General features: G+C 39.7%; 2 protein-coding genes across 3 annotated transcripts in view; one reads left to right on the top strand and one right to left on the bottom strand.

Moving 5' to 3' along the window:
- Window positions 1-25,567, bottom strand: part of ptpn11b (protein tyrosine phosphatase non-receptor type 11b) — a 263,988-nt gene that overhangs the window by 171,367 nt on the left and 67,054 nt on the right. The gene's annotated exons all lie outside the window — the stretch shown is intronic.
- On the top strand, window positions 11,397-25,471 carry LOC129100407 (carbohydrate sulfotransferase 11-like). Of its 2 annotated transcripts, none has more exons than XM_054610023.1 (4): window positions 11,397-11,636; window positions 21,463-21,539; window positions 21,761-21,922; window positions 22,091-25,471. In XM_054610023.1, the coding sequence occupies exons 1-4, from the start codon at window positions 11,543-11,545 to the stop codon at window positions 22,772-22,774; spliced, it is 1,017 nt and encodes a 338-aa protein (XP_054465998.1). In that variant the 5' UTR covers window positions 11,397-11,542; the 3' UTR covers window positions 22,775-25,471. The 2 variants fall into 2 exon arrangements, with proteins under 2 accessions (XP_054465998.1, XP_054465997.1); XM_054610022.1 differs by having other exon boundaries at window positions 21,758-21,922.

Genomic DNA, 25,567 nt, shown 5'->3' with positions numbered 1-25,567 from the left:
TGCAGAGCACAGTTCAATGACAAGACGGATCCGGCTTGTCAAGTACAAAAGAGGGAGCCTAGGAAACTTGCACCTCCAATATGAAATTGTTCACATGAAAAAATATTTATAAAGATGAAAACTTGGATCCAACAGATAACTTTGAAGGTGGGAAAGGAGGAATGTCTCAGTAAATGAATCTTGCGTTTGTGTTTTCCCTGCCTTCACACACTGTGCGTTTTGTAGTCTAATAAGTTTAAAATATTTGTCACATTATTTTCTGTGGCACAGTGTGCACACCTGTCCAGTCTGGTCGCCTTAAAAAATGTGTTCTCCTACAATGAAACTGCAGTGTCAACTACATTTCGACGGAAACATATTTTCTCCCAGATTGCTTTTGTTTTTTACCTATAACTAAAGCGTTTAGACTGCAGGAGTCCGCAGAGAGAGGAGGTCGGGGTGGATAGATGGGTCAGACAAACACTGGGATTTCCCCCAGGAGCCTGCTGCTTGTGTCCTTTGTGAAATCAAAAGTTAATGTTGACTTATTCAATTTTTTGAAATCTGTAACTTAAATAATTTAACAAAAATGGATGGTTCATTAACTGGATAGCTCAGCAATATTTTGTACATGTTAAAGTCATAGTTTAATTTGCTACATTTGTTGTGATAAAGAATTGTGCAGTGTGGTGAATTGAAGCCAGATTGTAGACATTAAATGTTAGAGGCATCATGATATGTTTAATGATGCCTCTAACACTGTTACTTTGCACTTATGTATTATCTTTATCATAAACAGTCAAACAAGCAGTGTTATTTGCGCTTGTACTAGTGAGCTATAACTATTCCATAAGCACAATTCAATTGTAAAAGATACAAATCAATTACCTCAAATTAAATTTAGCTTAATATTTCATCAGCGCTGTCTGCTCTCCTCAGGGCAGAGGAGAGGGCCAAAATACAAAATAACGTCAACTAATGTTAAAGAATTGCAGAACAGAGCATCAATAGTTTTCAATAATCTTCTAATACTGTGCATATATCACCAAGTATGATTTTAGTTTTTGTGAGTAAAATCGCTGGCGTGAACATGACTTTATTGTTCACGTAAAGTGGCAGAGAATGAAAATACTCCAGTAGAGTACTAGTATGTAAAAAATGTGGTACTTAGTTGCATTTCACCTCTTGGGTAATTTAGTTTAGGGTAAACAAACTGCATTAAATGATGTCATATCAACAAACCCCTACTACTATTATCATTTTTTACTAATATTCAGGTCATTGCTGTCTTATGGGCCAACTTTGCAACCTTTTTATCTTAGGTCTTACAGTCTTTTTTGAATGACAGAAGATATCCTTATCCACTGTATATGTATATCAGAGTAAATAGTGTCACAGCAATGCAAAGACTATCAAAAAAGGGTCTTTTATGCATATGTGTAATTCTTTTTACACCGGTGGTTGTTTTCTTTGTGATCAGCAGAGGTCATAGTTTACCCACCTTTACTGGGATTGCTGAGGAAAACTGGCCTCACACCAGTTCTGCAATTTGAAGGATATTTTATGTAAACAGGCTCTGGTTTTAATTGCAATGACTGACAGAAGTAGTCACACTTTTTTATTTCACAATTTTTTTTTGCACAGTGCAGTTATATTTGATTCTGCTTATATCTCGTACATGAGAAAGCTGTCTTCCTGAATCTTACATTCTGTCTGCTGCAAATCCATAAGGACTCAAGAAAGAGTCACCATCTTCTTTCATATTTCACTTCATCTTTACTGCAATTATATTAAGTTCTCTGTTATACTGCTTGTGGTGCCTTTGGTGTCTGTAGTTGCAGTTCTGAAGACTTTAGATCATGAAAAATTGGGCAGCATGTTGGAAGCACATGTTTACTGCCACATAAATGTTTATCTATTGCATGTGCCCCCTGAAATAATCTGATATTGATTTTCATTTTGCAAATTACATTTTGTTTTCTTGACCATTGTTTGAATTCAATGCTGCTCATTGCCTTTGAAGCCGAGGGAGAGAGGCTGTTGAGCTGTGTATCAGTGGGAAGGAGACAGATTGAGGTGTGGACAGATCCCTGGTCTCGAGGCTCCCGAACTGTTGGTCTTGAGGCCACATTGATCTTACTTTGCCTACTCCTCTTCATTAACTATCAGCAGCCTTTTGCTTTAGATAAACTCTGTCCAAAGTCATCTTGAACACAGTTATTGTGTAACAATGGCAGACGTTGATCAGGGATGCTACCAGGAAATTTTGATGAATGAGTGTTTAAGTCCCCGTTGGATGGCACCTCGTTCCTGTCTTTCCAGGCTGATGGTGATACGTCTGTGGGAGGAACAACAGTGCCACTTGGTGGTACAATTGAGCTCTTGTCCGAGCTGTGCTTCATTTGACATTATTTGTGGCTTCACCTCATTCTCACATACTGTACGTACAACTTTTATATGATCTTGTATGTGGGACCCACAGAAGCCTACTTATTGCGCTTGAAGAGAAAACATTATTTTATGATCCAATCCAGGATTAAATTCAAGGATTCAAAGATTCAAGGATAATTTATTGTCGTTATGCAACACAGGGATGGATAACGAAATTCAGTTTTAGCCCATTTTCAGCCACAACAAATACATGACAAACAAAAACAGTAGTACATTGCTGTAGTTAATTTTTGCATTTTTTTAGAATTTGCATCGTAAACAGCAGCACCAAAAATCTGGGCAGATAATATGGCCGACATCTTGACATTCAAAATTGAACTTGAGGAAAACATTGTCCATCAACTTTGACTGTGTTTGAGCACCAAGCGCCATGTTGTAAAGTCCTCACTCTGTCCTGCGGTGCGCCCGTCAAGTGCAGCTTGATTTTAGGCCTGATTATTTTAGATGTGAAATGCTAACTGTTGGTCCATGCTGTTGTAGCTACAAGCTAACCTGCTAATGTTACAAGCTAGCAGCTTTTATTTTGCCAAATTATTTTTGCCAAAGCTAGAACAAAGTAGATCCCTAAATCATACCTTATATCTCGATTATCTAGAATATAAAAATATCTTATAACAAATTGCCATTGTTATATTTAAATGAAGTCCAATTGAAAAAAGTATGTAGGACTTCTACCCTATGCTTTTAAGAAATAACGATGCTTAATACAAAACCATAAATAAAAACACATAAAACAGCATCATACATTGCAATCATAGTAGAGAACTTTTCTTTATAGTGCCTATTTTTCTTTATCACCCAGATCTAAGAACTACATGATTAGAGTGAAAGAAATAGTGTTGACATTTCTGGGAAATACATAGATTATTCAGCTTCTTGCACAGACTTAGATGAGAATATTGATACCACTCTTATCTTTGTGTGTTAAATATGAAGTTAGAGCAAGTAACTGATAATCAGCAAAAGGATTGGGAACAGCTAAGCTAACCGGTTGCTGGCAGTAGCTTCATATTTATTAGACAGACAAAACATTTTCTTATCTTACCCTTGGAAAGAAATAATAAGCTTGTATCTCAAAATGTCAAGCAAACCAAAAGAAACCAAAAGAACTTCAACATTAACAGTTGGTGAAGACCTTAACAGAGCTAAAAGCATAGTGAATATTGGACATTTATCAGGTTGCCAAAAAAGACTCCAAATCAATGCTTATGTTGCTTCTCATCTGAAGGATGTGTTAATATGCAACTGTCTGCTACCGAGTTTAACAAGCCAAACATAAAGCCCAACAAGCCATTTTCAAACCTTCCCATATTATCAAACTGCTCCTTCACTGCTTGTATTACATACTCCTATGATAAGTTTTTCCCTTGAGCATTTGGAAAGTACCAAGGCACACAAGCAGAATAATGGCAGTTTGTAATCAGTCCATCCTTTGTGGTCACTCCATCCCATTTTAAGATAAATCTATATTTCTTTGATTCTAATTAAGCTTTCCTTGTGTTTGAAGTGCCTCAAACTCAGCTCGGATTGCTTAGGGCTTAGAGCCACGTGAGTGAGGTTGTATACTTTGGGAACTATTCAAGTGGTTTCACTGTGGTTAGACAACCCATTTGCAATATACTTGGTGCAGTTATACCTTCCAGCTGGAGTGAAGCAGAGGAAACTGAAGCTTTATGGATGAAATGCAGAGGCATTACAGAGCCATGAGCTCCCGCGAAACAGTTGGAAAGTTATGAGCTCTACAATAATTTGCTGTGTCAGGATAATTGCCAAGTCACCAGGCATGTCTGGGCTGCACAGCTTCTACTTCACTCATGGTACACAGAGACCTTGTCTGCTTATTGTAATCTCTAAAATTTGACAAGATCAATTTACTGACAAGCCCTGTGTACTGCTATTAATGTGGCATCATAGAAATGACCCCCGACATGCAGAGTCTTGGGCCTTCACATTAAAGTCAGTGTGCCGAAACTATTAGCTAAGATGCAGCATGTGAGAGTACTCAGGCTGTGTTAGTGATACTCGCCTTTGAAGACTACCATCAATATAATATACAATATATACTACCAGATGTGTATGAATCAGCATCTGGAAATAGTCCCCTACAAATGCACTGTGTACTTCTTTGTGAATAACCTTTGCAAAAACCTACAGTTCTCAGCGGTTTTAAGGATGTGTCTAGTCTTGTAAAAAAGATGGAACAATATAGCTTTTTTTTAACTTCAGCAGGAACAGATGGGCTTGGGGATAAAAGCCACAGACGGGGATTTGTTTACAATATAAGTTTTAGAATGAGGTTTATTGCCAATGACGTTTTCACATATAAAGAAATGTTCTTGCGTGTACTGGTGCATTGTCAAAGAACATAAATATAGAATAGAAAGAAAATACAAAAACAATGTTAAACATAGACAGTTTAAAAATATGTACAATGTATTAAGAATTTGCAAATATATGGCAAGAATGTGCAAATATATATTCTAAGGGATGTGCAAAGGTTCACAGCATTAAGAATAAAAACATATGCAATGCACATAGTGAGAAATAATAGTCAAATTTCTATATTAAGAATATAGAGTTTGGACACCCTTGTTTTTTCAGGTAAAAAAAAAATACCTTTGTTCTGAAAGGTTTGGAATTGTTTCCCCTTTCTTGCATAAAGCGATACAGACTATTACAGTATTGTTCTTTAATGTATTTCATTACCAGCTGCCTCTTTGGTGAAGAAGTGTTAATAGTTTAATCACCCAGTCTGCACCAGGAACACACACCCGTAAAATGTTGAAGTCATTTGGCAGATGCAAGCCTGGTTTATAATGTTGTTAAATTCCACATGCTTGGCCAGTCTGTGAAATTGTATTTATTTTCTGTAGTAATGTTTGTTGAAGTGAGGTAGGGGATCTGTGGAATATTACAGTGAAATACAGTCATAACATTAAATCATAATATGTATGATTGCATCAGTTTGTGGACTTAAAGCCTGTTAAATACCTTACAAATCCTGAATTCTTATATTTGAGGAATACAGGTTTAACCCAGCTTTTATGTGCAGCACATGTAAAACACTTTTAAATCAGCATTGTCACGGAAAATAAACAGCTCCAAACCAACCTACAAAAAGCTATAACTAATAAAACTGTTTAATACATTTCCATGAAGTTTCAATCAAAGTAACATGCCCTGATATGGTTGTTGTGCAAAAAAATCTACTGCACATTAAAAAAAAATCTTAAAACAAGATCAAGAAAGTTGCATCTCATAATGTAAATGCATACTCTAGAAAATAGCATGCTGGGTAATGCAGTAGCCAATCATGCTCTCTAACCTTTTTTCCAAAATATGCTTGTGATCTCTGTGTGTATGCTTTTTAAAACGCAATTGTGTGGTTCTGATGGCTTTTTAATGGTTGTGAAAGTCAACAAATCCTCTTGCTGTCTTCACCGGAGAACCAGTGCCTACATCTAATAAATCGCATATGGTTCATAACAATAGAGGATTTGGTTTATTTTATTTTTGCAACTCACCGCAATACCAAGATAGTAGTCTTTACATTGTGGGTGATACTCATTATTTACCGCCAAGAATACTTGAGGGCATTTGAACAGGTCAATAAAAACATCCATTATATTGTCAGGCTTTGATTATGGCTTTGATTATGTGTAACAGAGTGTAACTTCTCCTTTTTGCCAGATTTGCCTCCTTAGTCGTTTTTTGGGATAGTGTATCTTTCCAACGTGTTGAGTCCTTTGCTCTTTTTTGTATCAACTTACTTTGTGATTGCACTCTAAAGTTCAGCTCAATCAAGAAACTAAATACAAATTCAAATGCCATGTCTTTTAAGTCAACCCTGCAGGCTAGGCTTTGAGGAGAACAAAGATGAGTACTGGCAGCAGAGGACGGACTGAGGGTCAATGGTGCACACGGTCTTGAAAGAACAATGCAGAAGAGACAACAGCTGACAAGTTCTTGATTCACTTGTGTTGGGATTCTTCTTTTGCTGTTGTATTCAAATGTATTCAGATCTGATCAATGTAGAATTTGTAATGCAAGGTTAATTCCAGACCCACTGTGGGCTAAACCACACCAGGCTACAGGCTGCAGAAGAGGTTAGTAGACTCTGATGACATTTGAAGTCGATCCAAGTCAGACTAATCAGTCTACCAGGACAGACTCAGCCTCCTGGAAGGGGAAGCTGGCCTTGAATACCAACTCCTACCACATTAAAGGTGTGGTCAACATAATCATCTTAACAGATGTTGCTTTGGTAGAAGAAAACAAAGATACATGTACAGTAAATTACTATCACATGCTGCCTTTGGCATGGATTGCAGCAGAAATGGTTGCCACATATCCCAAGTACTCTCCAAATGGGACGACTCCACACCTCAGGACTTACGTTTCCAAGCCACGGTCAGAGCCTATGCTGATAGTAATGTACCCATTTTGTACGCAACTGAAAGTAAGGGTTTGGAGTTTGGGGTCAATGGGCCTGACACAACTTAACACATCTGTCTGCTGATTTCCAAACGCTGAACTAGAAGATCTGCAGTTTGAAAAACAGTTTCTTACTCTTTCGTGACATTTCTGTGAATGAAATTTGCACACAGTAGGAGTAGATGAAGTTGCCTTATATGGCAATTTTATCTATGGTGTGTCATATATGCTAATGTTAAACACTCATACTCATATATATGGCTTTAAAGAACATGATAGAGCTGAAGAGAATCAGAAATGTCTGTGAAGAATGCTGTTGGCCTAAACTCAGCCATGCCCCCTTTATTTCCTTTTTTCAACAGTAGTCGAGCTACTGTAGATTACACAATTAGCACGCCACTCTAACCGTGCACAAAATACCCATAAAGATTGTCAACTGTTTATAGGGGTGATGACTTCTCTTCAATTACTTCCAAAGGCTTACAATTCACAGAGGAGCAAGATGGGCCTCTTGGACGCATTTCAGACAGGATGAACCTACTGAACCCATTTCCTTGCATCAAAAACTGTCTGTGAAACTCAACACTGGCTTATTGTACCTGCCTTTTGCTGCATTCTGCACACAGCTTTTGCTCTGCTGGACTTCAGTTCCCAGAACTCTACTAACTTCAACAGCAAATATAGAGAATACAACTTTTTAACTTATTGTCCAGCCCTTACAGATGTGCAAACCTTGAAGAGTCACTCCTTTGTATTTAATTAGCAACATTTGCCTCTGGCACCTTCACACATCTAGTCTTACACATGTTCAAGATAAATAAGCAGTCAGTGTATCAGACATACTTTACCAAAATAAAAAAATAACCACACAACCAGTGTGTTTTCTCACTAGGCACCTCGACTCTTGCCCCTAATCTGCAGAGGCCACAAATGGTCACCAAATGGTTTGATGACCATTAAAACAAAAGGGACAAACTGGTGTGCTCAAGGTTACCACCAGAAAGTTGTTATAGTGGCAAGTAGGCCTGTCTTTTGCCGATGGGTCGAAATATACACTTGTGAAATATACACTTGTGGAAACCTTGGTGCCATGTGATAGTTGGTATTTTCCGCCATCATCAGCAAAAGCATTATTTGATGTCATGGTTTGAGGAGGGAGGGTGTTGCATCTCCGCAATAGAGTTTCAGACACATTGAAGGTGTTTTGGCATCTTTTGAAAGAACAACACCCTATTAAGACGCGTAGTGCTGGTCAGTTTATCGGTATGTCATTAACACATGAGTTTATGAAGCCTTTCAGAGAAATTCCCTAAGCTTTCTTAGCAACAGCGTCCAGGGTGCCGTTTGCCTAATTTCCTCTTCTGCTGCTTTTAACATGTACCTTTACACTCATAACAGTTGAAAGTAAATAAATGTGTGAAGACACTCACACACATAGTGATCCATGCTTTCCATGCAGCAAGAAATGGTTTAGTAAAAGTGCTTTCACAGTCCAGTTATTTATGTAGGCAGATCAGATGGATCTGAGTTCAAATGTCACAGCAGTGTTTGCTAAAGCAATGGTTCCTAACTTAGGAGTCGTGGCCCCAGCAAAGTGTTGCAAGATGAATCTAAGCGTGAAATGATGATATTAGATGGAAAAAACAAGCCTTTAAATTACACAAATCAAGTCATTTGAGAAGCAAATCTGATCGTTACTGACTTCATTGAGCAGATCGGGTATCGGTCAAATGTGAACAACTCTGTTAATTTGCTGCTTTGATCTACTGCTTTTACTCATCACTTCCTGCATGAGCTTGGCCATGAATACATTTTAAGCTCAGAGGCCTGACAATGACATTGATGACTTGCAAATGTCACCAAAGCTCGACAAAGTTTTTCATCAAAGTGCATATTCTGCACTTTATTGTAGGGAAGTCATTTCGAAACATCTCAAAAAAAGAGAAGAGGTTTTGTGTAGGATTTTCAACCATTTTTAGGCAGATTGTGTTTGAACCCAGGTCACCATGGTAACATGTGCAGCACAGAAACCTTACATGTAAGATGTTTACATAGGCAGAATCTTTTGGTTGGATTGATGTTTCCTAGATTAGTGGGTTGCAAGCATTTAGAAGGAGCATACTCATTACACAGTGAACATGAAAGTACAAGCTCATGTCATGAGGTCTTTTTGGGAGTTTTTTTAGCTTGTTCTCGCTTTTCGGCAGAGTGTTGATAGATTGATTGAGGGAGGGTGATTTTCAGTTATTGTTTTTCATCATTCTGGCATTGTGTAGCCCTTTAAGACTGGAGATGTGATGAAGAGCTACACTAAAATGTGATTTGGACTTGGTTTGTGAGAAGCATCGAATGACAGTATCTATGTCGATAGAAAAGCATGATCAGCAGAAGATGTACTGTATTGCAAAATGACAAATGAGCTAAATGTTTAAGAGATTATTTTTTTCTCTCTTATGCAACCTGATGCAATTCATTCAATATGGTTGTCTGAAACAAGCTTATTTTGTAAATGTGTTGTTTTATAGGCTGGCCTTACAGGCTTATGATTAAGACTTCAAAACTGACTCAAGTTCATGTCTCTTCAGTCGTGTAGCATGTTTTAGGGCCCTATCATTGTCTTTCTATTTTACATGGGATGTCTCCACACTGGGCCAGGCATCCCAGCCCATCCCAACACCACAAACAGAAAACCATCTGTGATCAAAGAACGGTAATGAAGTTAACCGCTAAGTGCACGTTTTACGGCACGTTAGAAGAAAAAACGCAAACGTTTACTTCCCTGAAGTTCCCAGTGATTCCTTCTATCTTGGATTAAATAACCTGCAGTTGTTGCTCCTGAATGACAAATCATTATCTATGATTCCTTTATTTAAATTCCGTGGTGATATGGGGATTTTGGCCCTCCTCTCTGTTTTTTAGTTATGCAAGTTGACATTTTTTTTAAGATCCTGGTTTGTTAGTTGGAAGTTATTAGTTATTCCCAAGGTTTCACATTATAATTAAGACAGTGACAGGATTCAAGAAATTTAAAATCCAAAAGAAAAGCACAGGCTTTCTGTTGAAATAATCTCCCGAGAGGAACATATACTTATGACGATAAGTACAATATTTATGACGCTGCGATAAAAATGTTTATAAAAATACATGCATATGAATCAAACTTGACAAACTTGCATTTAATAGTTTACATGTTCAATATTCAAATGTGTGTGAGAGTGAATGCAATCAACTATATTTTTGGGGGGTTCTGTTATTTTTCATAAAAAGCATAAATAAAACATGCTGTGGGCATATTGCGTGGGGTTATACACAAACTGTTACAGTCGATTGTGTAAGCAACCAAGACAATCTCAACACATTATATAACTGTCCTTTCAGCTGTCCCTTAACTTGAACTATTTGTCATCATCGTCTATTGGTAATGTGAAACCATCTGTCAAAACTTCCCACTGTAGTTATGGCACGTGATTGAAAGCCTTGCTTGAGTTCAATGCTGCATTAATCTTCAGAGACCTGGTGAGCATATGTGCTCCTGTTCAGAACAGTATCATACCAGGGGCTTCTAGTACGAAAACAACTGGAGGGAAAATACAATTTGTCTTAAAAGTCTAGCAGATTGGATTTTGATCAGGTCCAGCTGGTAGAGTGTAAGAATTTCATAAAAGGTTGAAGAACACTATTCAGGAAAACAGAGTTGTTCAGTCTTGCATAAATATAAACTCAACATGTTATGCAATTTTTAATGTAGCCTATACTGTTACTTTACATATTGTGAAATGTTTTGGAATGAAACATCTTCAGTACAAAGTGAAACTGATGGATTGAGCTGTGTGATTGTGAGTAGACCTATTATCCAATACTGATGATCCACAAATCAAGAAGAAACTGGGTCAATATCTGCAGCTTCTAGGTTCACAAATGGCAAATTCAAATGGGACTGAAATTTTTGATTTTTGTACATTTGCATGAATCTGGGTTTGGGAAGTTTCATGTGGCTGCAATTTTCTTTATTGCATTTTTGTCCATTTACTCCATGAAAGCGTGATTGAGTTGTTTCATGAGATAGGACATGCTGTACTTACAGTACTCAATGTGGAAATCACTGTGAACGACTGTCGTGCTGCCTTCAAGTGCTCCTCGTACAGAGTAAGCTCAGCTAGAACCGTTTCCGCAAAATGTAGCCTAATGGAAACACACAGTAACAGTTTGATCATTTGAAATGTCACCTGTGATGACACATCTCTGTTGCGCTTTCCTGAACACAACACATGGCACACACACATGCATGCAGAGTGGGAAAAATGTGGCTTTTCTTTTCTTGAGTCTAGGTTTGTTAATAATCCGACTGTACTCGAAGGCAGCATGCAGCAATATAGGAGAGGGCTCGACACACACACACACACACACACACACACAGAGAGAGAGAGAGAGAGAGAGAGGTGTGACGTCACGCATGGTGCCCCGTCCATGTTTGGCGAAGTTAAAAAAAAAAAAAAAAAAAAAAAAAAAAAAAAGTTTGTTTCGACAAAAGCTCCAGACACCGGACCCGCACCGACGCTGCCATGACCGCCGGGCTGCTCCGTCCTTCAGCGGTCTAGTTCCCCGCATCCTCCGCCTCCTCCTCCGGGTGATCGCACATGAGCCTCGGAGGCTCCGCCAGCAGAGCCGGGGCTGCAGGATGAGGATGCCCAGAGGAGGACGCCTGCTCCTGGCGACGTGCCTCGGCTCGCTCTTCGTGCTGGTGCTTTACTTCCAGAGCATCACCAGGCCAGGTGAGACCCCCAATCACACTCTGCATTTATTCATTTATATACTATTTATATACTATTATGTATTATATAGTATATATCCTGCAGGGTGCAGGGACCATGAAGAAAGGCAGAACCCTATGCATGCACATCCACATGCACATAATCCTGCATGTGTTTTTATAAACTTGCATCTTGAATGTTGATGATGTCACTTTGGATTCATGGCAATCAATAAAGTTAAGTTACCACAGGAATGTCACAGTATATGAATGTCACGTTGCAAAAATACAAACACCATTGCAGTAAACTAAACTGGTTTAGTGCAGCAGTGTGGTGGTGGTGGTGGTCTGTATGCCCCTTTTAATGCAGCATTCTGGCTTTTAAATAGGCCTGTGTGGTCTTTCTGGCATTATTGGTAGAATGAGAATTTAATAAAGTATGAAATGAAGTATGAATAAGCTGACTGTGAGCACTGTGACGTTTTGAAAGCCCCCCCTCCTACAGACCCCCTGCATTCCTTTGCTTTTACCCTCCTCTCCTCTTTCCTCTCCTCTCCCTTTTGTTACCTTGGCTTAGCCTGTTCTAGACATTGAATGGCACATTGGCCCACAGGAGACTTCAGACCCGTCAGGGAGGAAGGGGGAGAAAGAGAGGTAGAGATCAACGTGGCTTTAAGTTGAAATGGAAAAATATTGAGGTGAGCTGGTTGACTTTTCGCAGCTTTGGCGAAATGCATGTCAACTCATTTAATAGGTCATCTGCTGGTGTCGTGTGTGTCGTAGTTTATGAAATATCATGATTAAGAAATAAAAAAACAAACATTTAAAAGCATCGTTGCACCCATAGCTTCACCTGGATTGTCTCCAGCACACTCCCCGTGATGGAACAGTTCCCAACCAAAGCAGTAAATCACCTTTTTATAGACCACGACGCGTGGAATATGTGTAAAGCTGTCAGCGAAAGACTCACAAGCCACAAGTAGCTGATCCTACAGTTCAAACAATACTCCAGCACTTGCACTGACTCCCCTCCACCAACTAGGTGTACATTACCTTTAGGGTATGACCTGTTCAGGCATGTCTTCTTTACAGTCCTGCTAGTAGATGTGCAGGCCACATCAAAAGCATGCTGGAGCCACACACTAGAGAGGGCTAATTCAGAGGATGACAACAAAGCACAGGGCTTCCTTAATTATTGTGTATCTAGTCAGAGACCATTTTAAAAACAACACCAAATGTGTTGTTTGGTTCTGTACTTTCCAGGTTATTTCCATTCCCTCTGGTTTGTCTATTCTTCTCTGTTTTAATCTGAGTGGAGCACAGTGAAGTGAAACAGGAAAGAAGGAACCAGCAGGTAGTCCTCAACTAGAATAACTCCTCGCATTATGTACCCGCATGTTACAGTATTTGTCATAACTTGTGATTTAATCCATCTTTTATTTGTTTTGATATACATTTCAACCATTTGAGAGAGTTATTCACGAGATATAACATTTATCACATTTCAGATCCAGATCAGTTAATGTCAAAACCTCCTGGATAAAGTTCTATCTGGTATAATGATATATGATAGTGGTGATTGTGGTTATAGAACAAATTATCCCCGATCTGCTTTATGTGTGTAGCACCGGTAGTTTTAAAGAATTCGAATAGTGTTTCATAGTGTGTTCATGTGGCAACTTTGCACACAGTTCGGATATCTGCACAGCTGCGATCAGAAGTGTGTTTAGCATGTTGGAGTTTCTGATATATAGAGGATGAGAATTTCTGAGTTTCGTTCCTGTAACGTTACCTGATTGTTGATGGAGGGTTTGGTTGCATTTGAAGAGATTTACCCTGTGGTTGGCGTTATATTATTGTAGCCCTGTGCTTATTGTCACAGTCTCGTGAGTTACAAAGTAATATAGACTGATATAGATGATTAAAGCTGATTATTTGTAAAAAAGTCTCCTCCTCATCCTTCTCTAAACTGTTTTTTTGCTAATTCCATTGCTTTATAAAACCCTCATTGAACACCAAGCTCTTCCTCACCAATGGGACAATGATACTTGCCACTGGTGCATAGACGGATGAATGCTTCAAAAATATTGACTAATATGAAAACTCCCCGTACGTTGAACACACATTCTAAATGTCATTTTAAATGATCCTCATGTTTCGAGTTCACTTGGGTTCACAACTACATCTCGTTTTTGCGCTTACTGTTTAACGTCAGATAGGAAGCAGAGTGCGTACTATTTCTGTGCTTGTATTGTCAGACTTCCTCGCCCAACATCCTTAATTTTGGCCCTCATAAAAAAACATGTGCTGTCCAGTTTGCTCTTATAAACCCATTAGTTCAGTCATGTCATTTCTTTTTGCTCTTTTAACTGTTGATCTATTTAGGAATTTGACTCGGTTGGATTCAGATACTAGTTGTAGTTCATGTGGTCGAGAAAGGGTAACCTTTTCCTCATGTTTTGTTAAAATGAGATCGGTGTTAAAGACAACTAGGCTAGACAAATGATGTGTAGCATGGTGCTTAAGGCTAAACCAAAGCAAGACTTTAGCATACGTAGGTACAGCCAGGTGTAGGGCTGTTAGTGTAAAAGGTTTAGCAATAAATCTTCAGGTTGTTTTTTTTACTTTAATGAACATTTAACCTGATAGTATTAATCACCTGTCCAAAATGACCAACACTAATGCATCCGTTTAAGCCCCAGTTTGTGTGTACCAGAATCCCTTGTAAACTATAATACCATAGGAAACATTATGTAATGTTATTATGTTCAGAAATGTGATTCAAATTGTTGAGGGTCCCACAACTGCCAGGTTAACTTAATCCATGAACTAATGTCAGATTTTGACAGATAATTCATGTCTCCAGTTACTGCGGTGTATTGAAACTTGGAGAGTTTGGTTTGTTTTTAGTTTGGACAGATTCAGGCTGTATCAGTTGTATAGGTGTATGGCTGTATAGTGCAACTTCCAGTCAGGCTCTCTTATGAGGTACATCATAATTTGAACAAAAAATAGAGATGAACACTCAGATTTCTTCTTTGACACTTCTTTGTGGTTTCATTGACTCAGCTTTGTTGCGTGTGTCGTTTGGGCGTACGTGTTCTAAATTATCTTATCTCGGCACGGAAGGCTGATGATGCACAATGTGTGAGCTTGTCAGCATGACCAGGATAGGTAAAATCCACACTTGTGCTAATAGTGCTAAATATATAGTATTGCTCAACTAAAGAAATAGTTTTATTTCTAATAGTTTAATCAACATGCACACGCAGCATATGGTCAGACTTTAAGATATCACATAGTATCACATAGTTGTAGGACATTTTTTGTTTGCATCATTACTTGGAAACGGAGCTGACATATGTTGTCCTTGTTCAGAAACAGGACTTGTGTCTTAGGGTTTACACTTGGTAGGCTCCTAATTTCTAAATGTATGTAGTCTGTGTTCATGATGCTGTTTGCTGTACATTCCCCCTCTCCATTTCCACTTCATTTACTGGGCTAGGTCTTTATGGACTCACATAATAGAGGGTGGGAACACTCTTCTCTCTCTTTGCCAGCTATAGGAGACAATAATGAATTGTCCGATCAAGCTGAAATGCCCATGGGCATCTGCATAACATATTTTCAAAGGGTTCTCATTTACACCATGCCACTTTTTTTAGGTTTCCAAATGTTATGTCACAACTCTTGTCACACACACTGATCAAATTGCAATTGAATTAGGAAATACACTGCTAAAGATGAACGGCAGGAGTTTGAAGATTGTTTTTGCCAGATATCACTGATGCTCTACTACACTCCACATTCACAAAAGCAGAATCCACTTGACTGGTTCTTCTGACTGTGATGGATTCCACCTCGCAACAGGGGCAACATCAGGGCCTGCTCTGACGTGTCTTGCCCACACAGAATCAGAATCAGTGCACAATTCACCTTGTCATGTTTTTCTCAAACCTGGTGGAGGTAAACACACACACACACACACACACACACACACACACACACACACACACACACACACACGCTTGAATCTTTGTCATTGAACACATGTATTAGCCCACAATCACGCTTGTTCATAAGAGTACACTTAAACAGATAATGTTTTTTTAGTCGGCTAAAATACATTTTGCTGATGCCCCTCTCCACAGCATATATTGCTTTGCTCTTGTGTTGGTTCTCCTGCCTGTTTTTCCAAACTGGCCGCCATCTACAGTAGGCAATCCATTTACTGGAAAAATATCTCACACAAACCCCACTTCAAAACATATGAACTATCCCTTTACATCTGCACCCGCATGCCCAGTGTACTTGATTGGTCATGTGATATTCGTTTTCAGGCGTATGGACATAAATCATTTCTAAAACGATGCTGAAGCGTGTGTGGACGTAGATCATTTTTTAGATCAAAAGGAACTGCCTAACCCACTTTGAAGGTTATCACTGATCGTAAAGTCACCTCATGTTGTTGCTCTAATTACCACCATGTGCAGCTCTTAGCAAATGGAAGTTGTGATGCCTTTGAATCAAGCTGCACTCAGAGCAAACAGAAAGTCTGGCAGCCCTGGAACTCCCGATAACCCCATTGTTTTTTCCTGCCATTGTTTTCATTTTGACATCCTATTTTCTGTCACTTTCCATTTTACATTGAACCAGACTTTTATATTCCCAAATCAAAGCAAAATACATTGTGGTTTTCTTTCAGCTCATAGAAACTTCCATTACGTGGCCCTCATGAAGACAAACCTTAATTTCAAGTACAATGAAGTGTAATTTCACCTCTTTAAGTTAATCTAGTATTATTGATGCCAGAGACATGTGTGCTTTTTATCATGATCAAAGAGGGGAAGAGGTTTCAAAAAAACGGAAGCTCATCTGCCAACAGCAAAAGACAGAGATTTGTATTGATAAAAAAAAGAAATAATGATTTTAACGACAAAAATGTTTTCATGTATTGGTCCCACGCACACCGTGAAAGCCTTTCATTGTACTTCCAAACAAACTTTTTTACTAACTTTCTGTCAACTGATATTTTTTAAAGAGAGTGTTTGTTTATAATGATCCAGAACAGTATACAGGCTTAATGGAACCTTGTTTGTCTTCTAATAAAACATCAGCACATAAAGGTCAGCGCATGTAAACCAAGAGGCCATTAGCTCCAATGAACTTTGTTCAACTTTGTTGTCTTTTTGTGTACAGAGATACACTCATGGGAGCAGGAAGCGTGGGGATTGGGGATCGGGTAACGTGACATTGAGACGATCACCGCACATGGCATCTTGCGACCACCCTTACCAGACCAACCTAACCAAACACCACTGAAAGTGAAGTCGATCACCTCAGGAGGAGAGCAGAGATGGAGGCTAAGCTAACCCAGCTAGGACCTTAGGCTCTCCTACTACCTAACCTACTCCTATCAGGGAAATAAGATTCACACCCCTGACAGACTGTTAAACCAAACAAAACTCAAATCAAACATGGGCCTGCATGTGTGCACAGTAAGACTGGGGCCTTTTCCTCTCTTCTTCAACCGTCACCATTGTGTCACTTCCTGGGTCTGAGAGGAAGTGGGTTTTTCTGCTGCATGTGATAGAACACACAACTGAGAAAGAAAAAAAGACGTGGTTTATGATGATCAGAGCGAAGTAACCTCTGAATGTACTTTCCATTGACGGTTGTAGTGCAATTAGTAGTGCTTATGTATGCAGGATAGGAAAAGCATTCCTGAGTTAAAGTTTTCATACACAACAAAAGATTGCAATGTTAATGGAAGAGAACATCGAGGCTGGCTGGTGTCTTGTGGTGCCAGTAAACACAAAGACCTTTTATAGGCTCCTTTTAAATGGAAGAAAAGGGATCAGTAGAATGATTTTACTGCACAGTAGTAAAGTTTATAGAGGCACAGACCTACAAATCAAATGGCGTGTCCGAAAAAAGAAATCTTTCTTTAAAAGGACACCATCTTTCCCCCAACATGCTTACAAGTTAACACCCATGTTCACACTCACACATTGAGAGGTTGTGTCTATAATTATGTCAACTGCTCTGTGCGGCTGTACTCCGACACAGTGGTGCTTTGAGCTTTCAGCATGCTAAAATCACAATGTTTACACGCGTTGTGCAGCTGGTATAATATTCATCACGGTCACCATCTTCGTTAAGCATGTTAAGCATGCTAAGAGTAGCACTAAACGCACCGCACAACCGAGGCAGATGTGAATGTCATTTGATCTTGGCAAAACTGCTTATTATGGTAAACAGTGGCGTAGTGGAATACAGTGTTAATCTTTTTTAGCTGTAAGCTCATTTTTAGCAAATTATCTTTACCCTATCTTTAAAGGGGCACATACAAATACTAACTTGGGCCTTTGTATTCCTTGTGGGACGTAGGCCATTGATGAGTATTTTCCACCCTTGTCTGTCCCATGCCATTTTTTTCCTGCCGTTACGAAGTCAGTCCGTTCTTCTTAAACTCTTGCTATGTGCTCCTTCTACAAGTGTATCTGGATCTTCCTTCCCTTCCTTCCTTTCTCCTTTTCAGCTCTTCTTCTACTGTTTCTTGTATGGTGCGTTCACATAGATTGATGTTGTTGACTGTGTTTGGTCAGTAGATTCCCAGGAAGCGTTCTAAACAGTGATTAGTGAATGACTGCAGCCTGTGCATGATGTATTGACGGTGGAGTTGTAGATTTTGAGATTAGTTCTGAGTGAAATAATTATGGATTTCCAGATCCCGGTCAAAATGTTTAATGCTGTTTTGCTTTCCCAATTCCTTCCTCTATGTCTTACTCTGCTCCTCCATCCACAGCTATAACACTTCCTAGGTAGGTGCATTTATGGTCCTCTTCAAGTGTCTGATTCTCAATGGTTATAGGGTTTCTGCTTTTGTTGTTGATCCAATTATTTTTGGTTTTAGATCCATTTATTTTAAACCCAAGCCAAGCTGCAGTTGTTTCCACAAGCTGACACTTGTCCTGCATCTGTTGCTGGCTTTGTTAGTGCAATGTCACCAGCAAAGTCGAGGTCCTCAAGTATCCTGTCATACACCAATGCATGTGCAAATAGAACGTTTGATTAAGTGAATTATGTGTTGCCTTAAACAACAATAATTTCTGACCTTTTAAACAAGTTATAACGGTATGGAGTATTTTCAGCTATGATAACTTTTTTAGTTGACAAATCTGCTCTGTACTTGGGCCTTTTCCTGTCTTTCCCTCGAGATTTCACCATGGATTATTGCATGAATGCATCGGTGGCAGAGCTCCGTTTGAATACGGATTTTCATTTGTTTGAATTATTTGTTCAGTCATAGTCTGTTCATTTTTACTAACTAATCCAAAAAAAGATTTCACAGGTAGTGTGAAATAGCGTTTGGTATGGAAGCACTCTTTGACGCTTGAATACAACGCACTGTACTTGCAACTAACTTAAATGCATATCGATCCTTACTACACGCTTAGAGCAACTGACGTGGTATAAAGTGTCCACACAGGGCAGCGGGAGGAGTGGTAGATGGGTAAAACAAACACAACTTCCATCCAGGAGACTCCTGTTCGTGACTCGTGTGCAACATGGTCAGGGCGAATGATCCATCGTTGGTCATGTGAGTCGTCAGTGCTGTTAGTCACAGGACTCACTTGTCACTTGACCCGTTTGCCAGTGGAACTAATTGGTTTTATTGTCCAAACCTAAACTTCCTGTCAAGTTCATTTAGAAAAGACATTATACATCTAACGAGCCTATGTTGACAAGCTGTCCTCGACATGGCTAAAACCGACGCTAAAGGGGAATGTATGAGTTTGAAGCTCAGGGGTGTTGACCAAGCTGCTGTATTTGACACATTGGGGCGAGAATGTGTTGGCTTTGGCACGATCTGAATCTGCAGTAGTAAGCTGTCGTAGTGTTGTAGGGAGAAGGACTCGCCGTACAGTCTATTTTGGTTTCATTCTGCTATTTGACACATTCAGGTGATTCCATTGTAAATGTTATGTTTGAAGTGTATCCACAGGTATACCCGACTTCAGTCCAACAATGGCAGCATGGAGGATGACACAAATTGTTGTTCATTGTGTTTGACTTGCCGGGCTAATCCGACTAGCATGCAACAGCGCTGCTACAAGTGATAAAACAATAACTGGTGCGCTGCCAAAACTTTTTTTGGTAACCCACACTCTAGAGTTTCTCTTCTGTGTCTGCGTTTAATAGACTATTTTGACAGTAAAAGGGCGTACTGAAAGGATGTCACATACTAAACGGAACATCTAATACCCATCAAGGCACTAACAAGTACCGTTCCACCCCTAATAGCAAGCAAGGCTTTCAACATGGGCCAGCAAGACTTAGATGTCAATATCTGCTTGACCAGATGATGTGGCACACACACACCCAGAGGAAGATGAGGATTTTGATGGTTCGTGTGAGCTCAGGCAGAGAAGTAGAACTCCTCTATCATATTTACTATCTGTGCAGCAGTCTAACCAGTACAGCTGTACACTGTTCTGCTTCTTTGTTTTCTGTTTCCTCAAAATGACAGGAAGCAGATATGATTTAGAACAGTTTGGTTTCAACGAAATAGGATGTCAAAATGAAAGCTGACAGATTTATTAAATTTAGGTGGCATTTCAAAACAGTGAAAGTTCAGATTTCTTTGCTTAACGTGAACTAGGCAGAGAGAATCGAAACCGTGGGAGCAGGAGAATAAGGTTCTGTCTCTTTCTGGGTTGCATACTCGCATAGCATAGCTCTTCAACTTCCTTTTTTATGCTTTCCATATGATGGTATGGTATTTCACCATCAATCCATATGTTTTCTTTTTAGTAGATTCCCTATGGCTAACATACATTAAGCACACAAACCTCTCCACCTCGATCTTATTTTAGCATAGTGTAAAATGTAAAGCAACCCAATGCATTGTTGAGCCACATGTGCAAAATAAATCACTTTTATCACTCGGTAGCATTAGTTGCAGACCCAAACACTGACCACCATCAGGCCTGGGTGGGAGCAGACAAGGAGGGGGATGGGAGCGGGGGATGGAAGAAGAAGGCAGATGTGTTTATAGAGGCTAGAGGAGGGAGGAGAGACGATAACAAGGTCTCTAACTACATATCTCATCTTTCTCGAACGCACAGAGCCTCCAGCAGCTTCATCATTATAAATGCATGTTATGAAGCCAGGTGTTGTTCTAACTTACAGCTAATTAGTGATGCATATTTATCACTGTTTGGTTGTGTAGTGTAAAGAAATTAGGAGTGGGTGTTCTCCAAATCACTTGTGTTTTCCAGTTAATCTGCTCCGGATAGAAAATGTAACCGTTAAATTAATTGAGCAAAGAGAGACCTAAAACGAGAAATGTAGACCTAAAACGAGAAATGTAAGTTATGTCAGAGTTACAGAGAGTTTTGGAAGGAACACTCTGTATATAGATTCCTATGGAATCTATAAATGAAAGGAGGGAGGATCACATCATGACAAAAGCAGAACCAGAAGAGTGTTGGAAAGTTGGCTCTGACTGACCTTCCCAATAACCACATCGACATCTTTTGAGTGTAATTTAAACCTCTGGTCAAACACATGACACTTTGTAAAAACAACTCATGATACTACATATAGACTTATGAAAAGATCCGAACAAAAATGTGGTAAGACTTTACTCAGTTGTGACAAAGTTAATTTCACATTTTCACATAAACCCTGTTAAATACAGTTAGAAAAGAACAGGAGCAATGGAAAGATAATACAAGCAGAATTCCTCTATAATATAGTGTTTTTTTTGCCAAGTAGGCAATCAGTAAAAATAGTGAGCAGCTGTTACCGCATGGTTTTTTGATTAGTCTTTCTAATTGTAGAACCTTCTGTGAGTACGGACAGCAGACCAGGGAAAAGCAGGAGGAATCCATTGCAGACCCTCTACAATGGAGACCAGGTGAAAACACAAACACACACACACACGCAAATGTTTTTTTTGTTGTACACAATGAAAAGCTTGCAGTGTTACTGTTTTGAGTATCATTGCGTTTCCTGCCACAGGAAAACAGCTACCTGTTGTGCAACCATTTTACTTTTTATACTGCTTCCTCCCTCAATCCCCCATTTGGGCCCTCGTTCACTTGTCCTGCATTGCCCTGATCACATCTCTACAAGCAGCTGGAGCTGTTGGCCGCTCAGAGGTCCCTCCAAGGTCGCAGGGAGCTGTTGGAGCAGGCGTGTCTGAGCCACAAAAGGAAGCGGCAAGTGCTTTCTCCTGAGAATCTCAAACACCTCATCGTGGACGATAAACACAGCCTTATTTACTGCTACGTACCCAAGGTTGGTTACAATAAGATTATAAAATAATCTGTTCTTCTTGTTTAGTTGATGTTTTTATAGACTTGACTGTTAAGATGCACGTTTCTTACAGTGTATAAAACACCACAGTTTTTTCTGAATGTGTATTTCGGCCTTAAAGAGAACCTTCCTCACATTTCTCACTTCCAGGTAGCCTGCACCAACTGGAAGCGTGTCCTTATGGTCCTCAACAGTGATGGCCGCTACATCAACCCCCTTGCCATACCTGCAAATGAGGCTCATGTAGCCGGTAACCTCCGCACACTTTCTGAGTTCACAGTCTCGGAGATCAACCAACGCCTTCGCAGCTACCTCAAGTTCATCTTTGTGCGCGAGCCCTTTGAGCGTCTGGTGTCCGCCTACCGAAACAAGTTCACCCGAAGCTACAACACAGCTTTCCACAAGCGCTACGGAACCAAGATCATCCGCCGGAACCGGGCCGATCCGGAGCCCGAAGCGCTAGAGAATGGGAATGACGTTTCTTTTCACGAGTTCGTCCAGTACCTTGTGGACCCTCGGACCCAACGGGAGGAGCCGTTTAACGAGCACTGGGAGCGGGTGCACTCCCTCTGCCACCCTTGCCAGATCCACTATGACGTAGTGGGGAAGTACGAGACTCTGGAGCCAGATGCTCAGGCTGTGCTCAGGTTGGCTGGAGTGGATGGGAAACTTCAATTCCCAACATCTGGGAAGAGCACCAGAACTGATGGTAACATGGCAGCACGCTTCTTCAAGCATATCAGTCCTTTCTACCAGAAGAAACTGTTTAACCTGTATCGAATGGACTTCCTGCTCTTCAACTACTCCACACCAGAGTACCTCAGGACTCGATGAGGGGCAGGGAAAAGAGGATTGACATCAGTGCCGTGGATGTGTGATGGTTCCCTGTTAGTGCTGACCATTTTGCACTTTTTGGTTGCCATGGACAATTTCATCCCAGCGCAGAGTGGGATGAAATGTCACCATTACCCTCCAACAAAAACAGTTGTGGAGAATGACTTGATGTTCTGGTTCTACTGAATGGAGGTTTGTAAATGGAAACTAAATATCCCCCTGAGAAGAAGAGAGAGATAGTTTGGGCTGTAATCTTCCAGGTGTAAGTCATAATTGTCGGTTTGCTTTATAGTGTAAAAATGGTGCCTTTTTTTTATAATTTTTGCAGAACAGAATGCAGACGTGCTGTTCCAAAAATATGTTTGAAAATGCAGTTGACGCATAACCTGTCTTTACAAACAGATCCCTTAGGTTCACTTAGAACTCAGTATTTATTTTTTATTCACTTGATTATTACTTCTCACCTAGAAATGACTTTGTCAAATTGAACAAAACTTTCTTTGACTTAGTTTTACTGTCTGTTACATGTTGTCATTGGGTTAGTTTAATATGCCTTACCAGCATTTCTGCCATGCCCACTACAGTAATAATCTTCCCATGACTTGTTCTTCTGAGAACTAATGAGCCATAAATTAAAGTCACACTTCAGAGGAGCAGGTTCTCCTCTTGCATAGGTGGCATGCAGGTGAATGTGCTGACTGTGAAACTGAACACAGCAGATTCAATCAAAGCACCTACAATAGAATATCTCCGGATGGCATTTATTTATGTAAGTATTTATTGTTATCGTTCGTGAGTAAGGATTTAGGCTCATGATTTTGTAAAAATTAATTCTATTTGAAAGAAGGGAACGTTTCTCTTTTTTTCCTTCACTTGGAAAGTTACTGATGCTGTTGGCTTTTGCACAAAAACTCATGCCAAATAGAAATATGCTAGACAATATCAAAAAGTCATCGCATGTCCTCAAAAAGCATTGCCTGGGCTTGTCTTATTAAACTTGTCACAGCACTTGTTGACACTATCTGTAAATAATATCTGAGTCATTTCCAGGGAAAATTTGCAGTCGACTCTTAATTCCAGTGAAAGCTTTTTGCCACCCCTCCTCTAGCACTGTCTGCATTTAGCTCTGGGCAGGTAGGCTGAACAAACAACCACATAGCTGTGGTAAGGGCTGGGTCCAGCCCAGCACTACCCCTGGTGAGAGCTCCCCTTGTTAGCGTCAATGCAGGCACATGTAGCAGTTAATCCACCTTCAGGCATCTCCACTGCAGAGCCTTGTTCAGCAAATGTGTCAGAATTTACATTAGGAATAATAAAGAGGTAGGTGTAGGAAAATGTTTATTAATGGCCTGTACTGTGAAAATATCAGTTTTAACAAATGTCTTCATACAGGTTTTAAACATTAAAATCTGTTTACAGGTCTTGGGGAGTACTGCTGCATATGTGAAAACAGCTTTCTAAAGCCTTTTGTAGCTGCAAAAAGTCTGATGAATTGCACTTGAGCCAGGGTAGGTTGGGCCTAAAGAAAACAAGTTAGAAAGAAGTGAGCTAACAAAACCTCTGTAGCCCTGTCCTCTGGTGAAGGCCAATGGCTTGAGGCTACATGAGTCACTAAAACACACCAACACGCCGCTGAAAATCTGACCAGACTCTTGGCAGATGAGTTACATTGTGGGTAATGTAGTCCGAGTTTTGACAAGGAAGAATGCATGGAATTAAAATAATCAATATCCTTTTTCGTTGTAATGGTAAATCATTGGAGTACTCCATTATTGAAGTGCATTTGCAAAACTAAAATCTTTTCTGAAAGCTAGCAGAGTAATGTATGCAACCTTATTTTGTGTGGTTTGAAAATGTCACTTTTCAAAGAAAAAGTTGACTTGAAAGTATAATTTAAAGTAAAAATGATAATACTTATATTTCAGTTAGTTAATTCCCGCACACTTTCTAGGAGGTTTCATGGAAGGTTATGTAATTGTTTACCCGTTGTAGGTAAAACAGAAACTGAGGTTCAAGTAAACTACTTCCAATTAATTAAGAATGTGTACAAACTGTCTTCAGGTGAGCATTCAAATCAACTTACACAAATTCTGAATGAATATTTGCTCGAGTTAAAAAGAACTGTCTTATCAAGGACAAACTCTTCCAGAAATCAACTAATTACCAGTTGAGCCTGGGTGAATTGTAAGCAGTTAATGCTGGGATTCATCTGGACCTGACACTTCTTCATTCAGCTAGTAAACTTTGAGCGTAAGAAGAATTTACCACCAAACAACAGAAGTCAACATCTAACGATTAAGCAAGGAATCTCTGTCTATCTGTCTGCATATCTTGAGGACCATTCATCCGTTATACTTCATACCTGACGAGTGTATTGCTGGGGACCCAAGTAAGGGCACGTACAATTTGGTGCAATTTGTACATGCAGCACTCAGAATGAATAAACTCTGAATAAACAAGCAAACAGCACTCATTCTGCAGTCATCACTGATAACTCGGTTTGGACCCATGGCGGTGTTGCAGAAGCATAATGGCTTTTTCCAGGACCCCCCCAAAGTGAACACTTCTGGCTCTCTCATGGTAGGTCAGGGGAGTTGCTGAGGACCAAAGGTAGGGCAGTGTTGAGTGTGAAGTCATTTGTATGAGTGGTTCTCAAGAAACATGCAGGCAGCCATACCATAGGCCAATCATTGGGACCATTTCCAGGGATGTTTTTACAGGATGTTTTTAGGAAAGATACATTTACACCAGTCAGGATATTGACAAAAAGTAAATATTGGCATGGGCATGGAG

This window comes from Anoplopoma fimbria, chromosome 12 (genome assembly GCF_027596085.1).
Source record: "Anoplopoma fimbria isolate UVic2021 breed Golden Eagle Sablefish chromosome 12, Afim_UVic_2022, whole genome shotgun sequence".
NCBI lineage: Eukaryota > Metazoa > Chordata > Actinopteri > Perciformes > Anoplopomatidae > Anoplopoma > Anoplopoma fimbria.
Note: the sequence above shows the minus strand (reverse complement) of the source record. Positions and strands in the feature narration are given on the sequence as shown.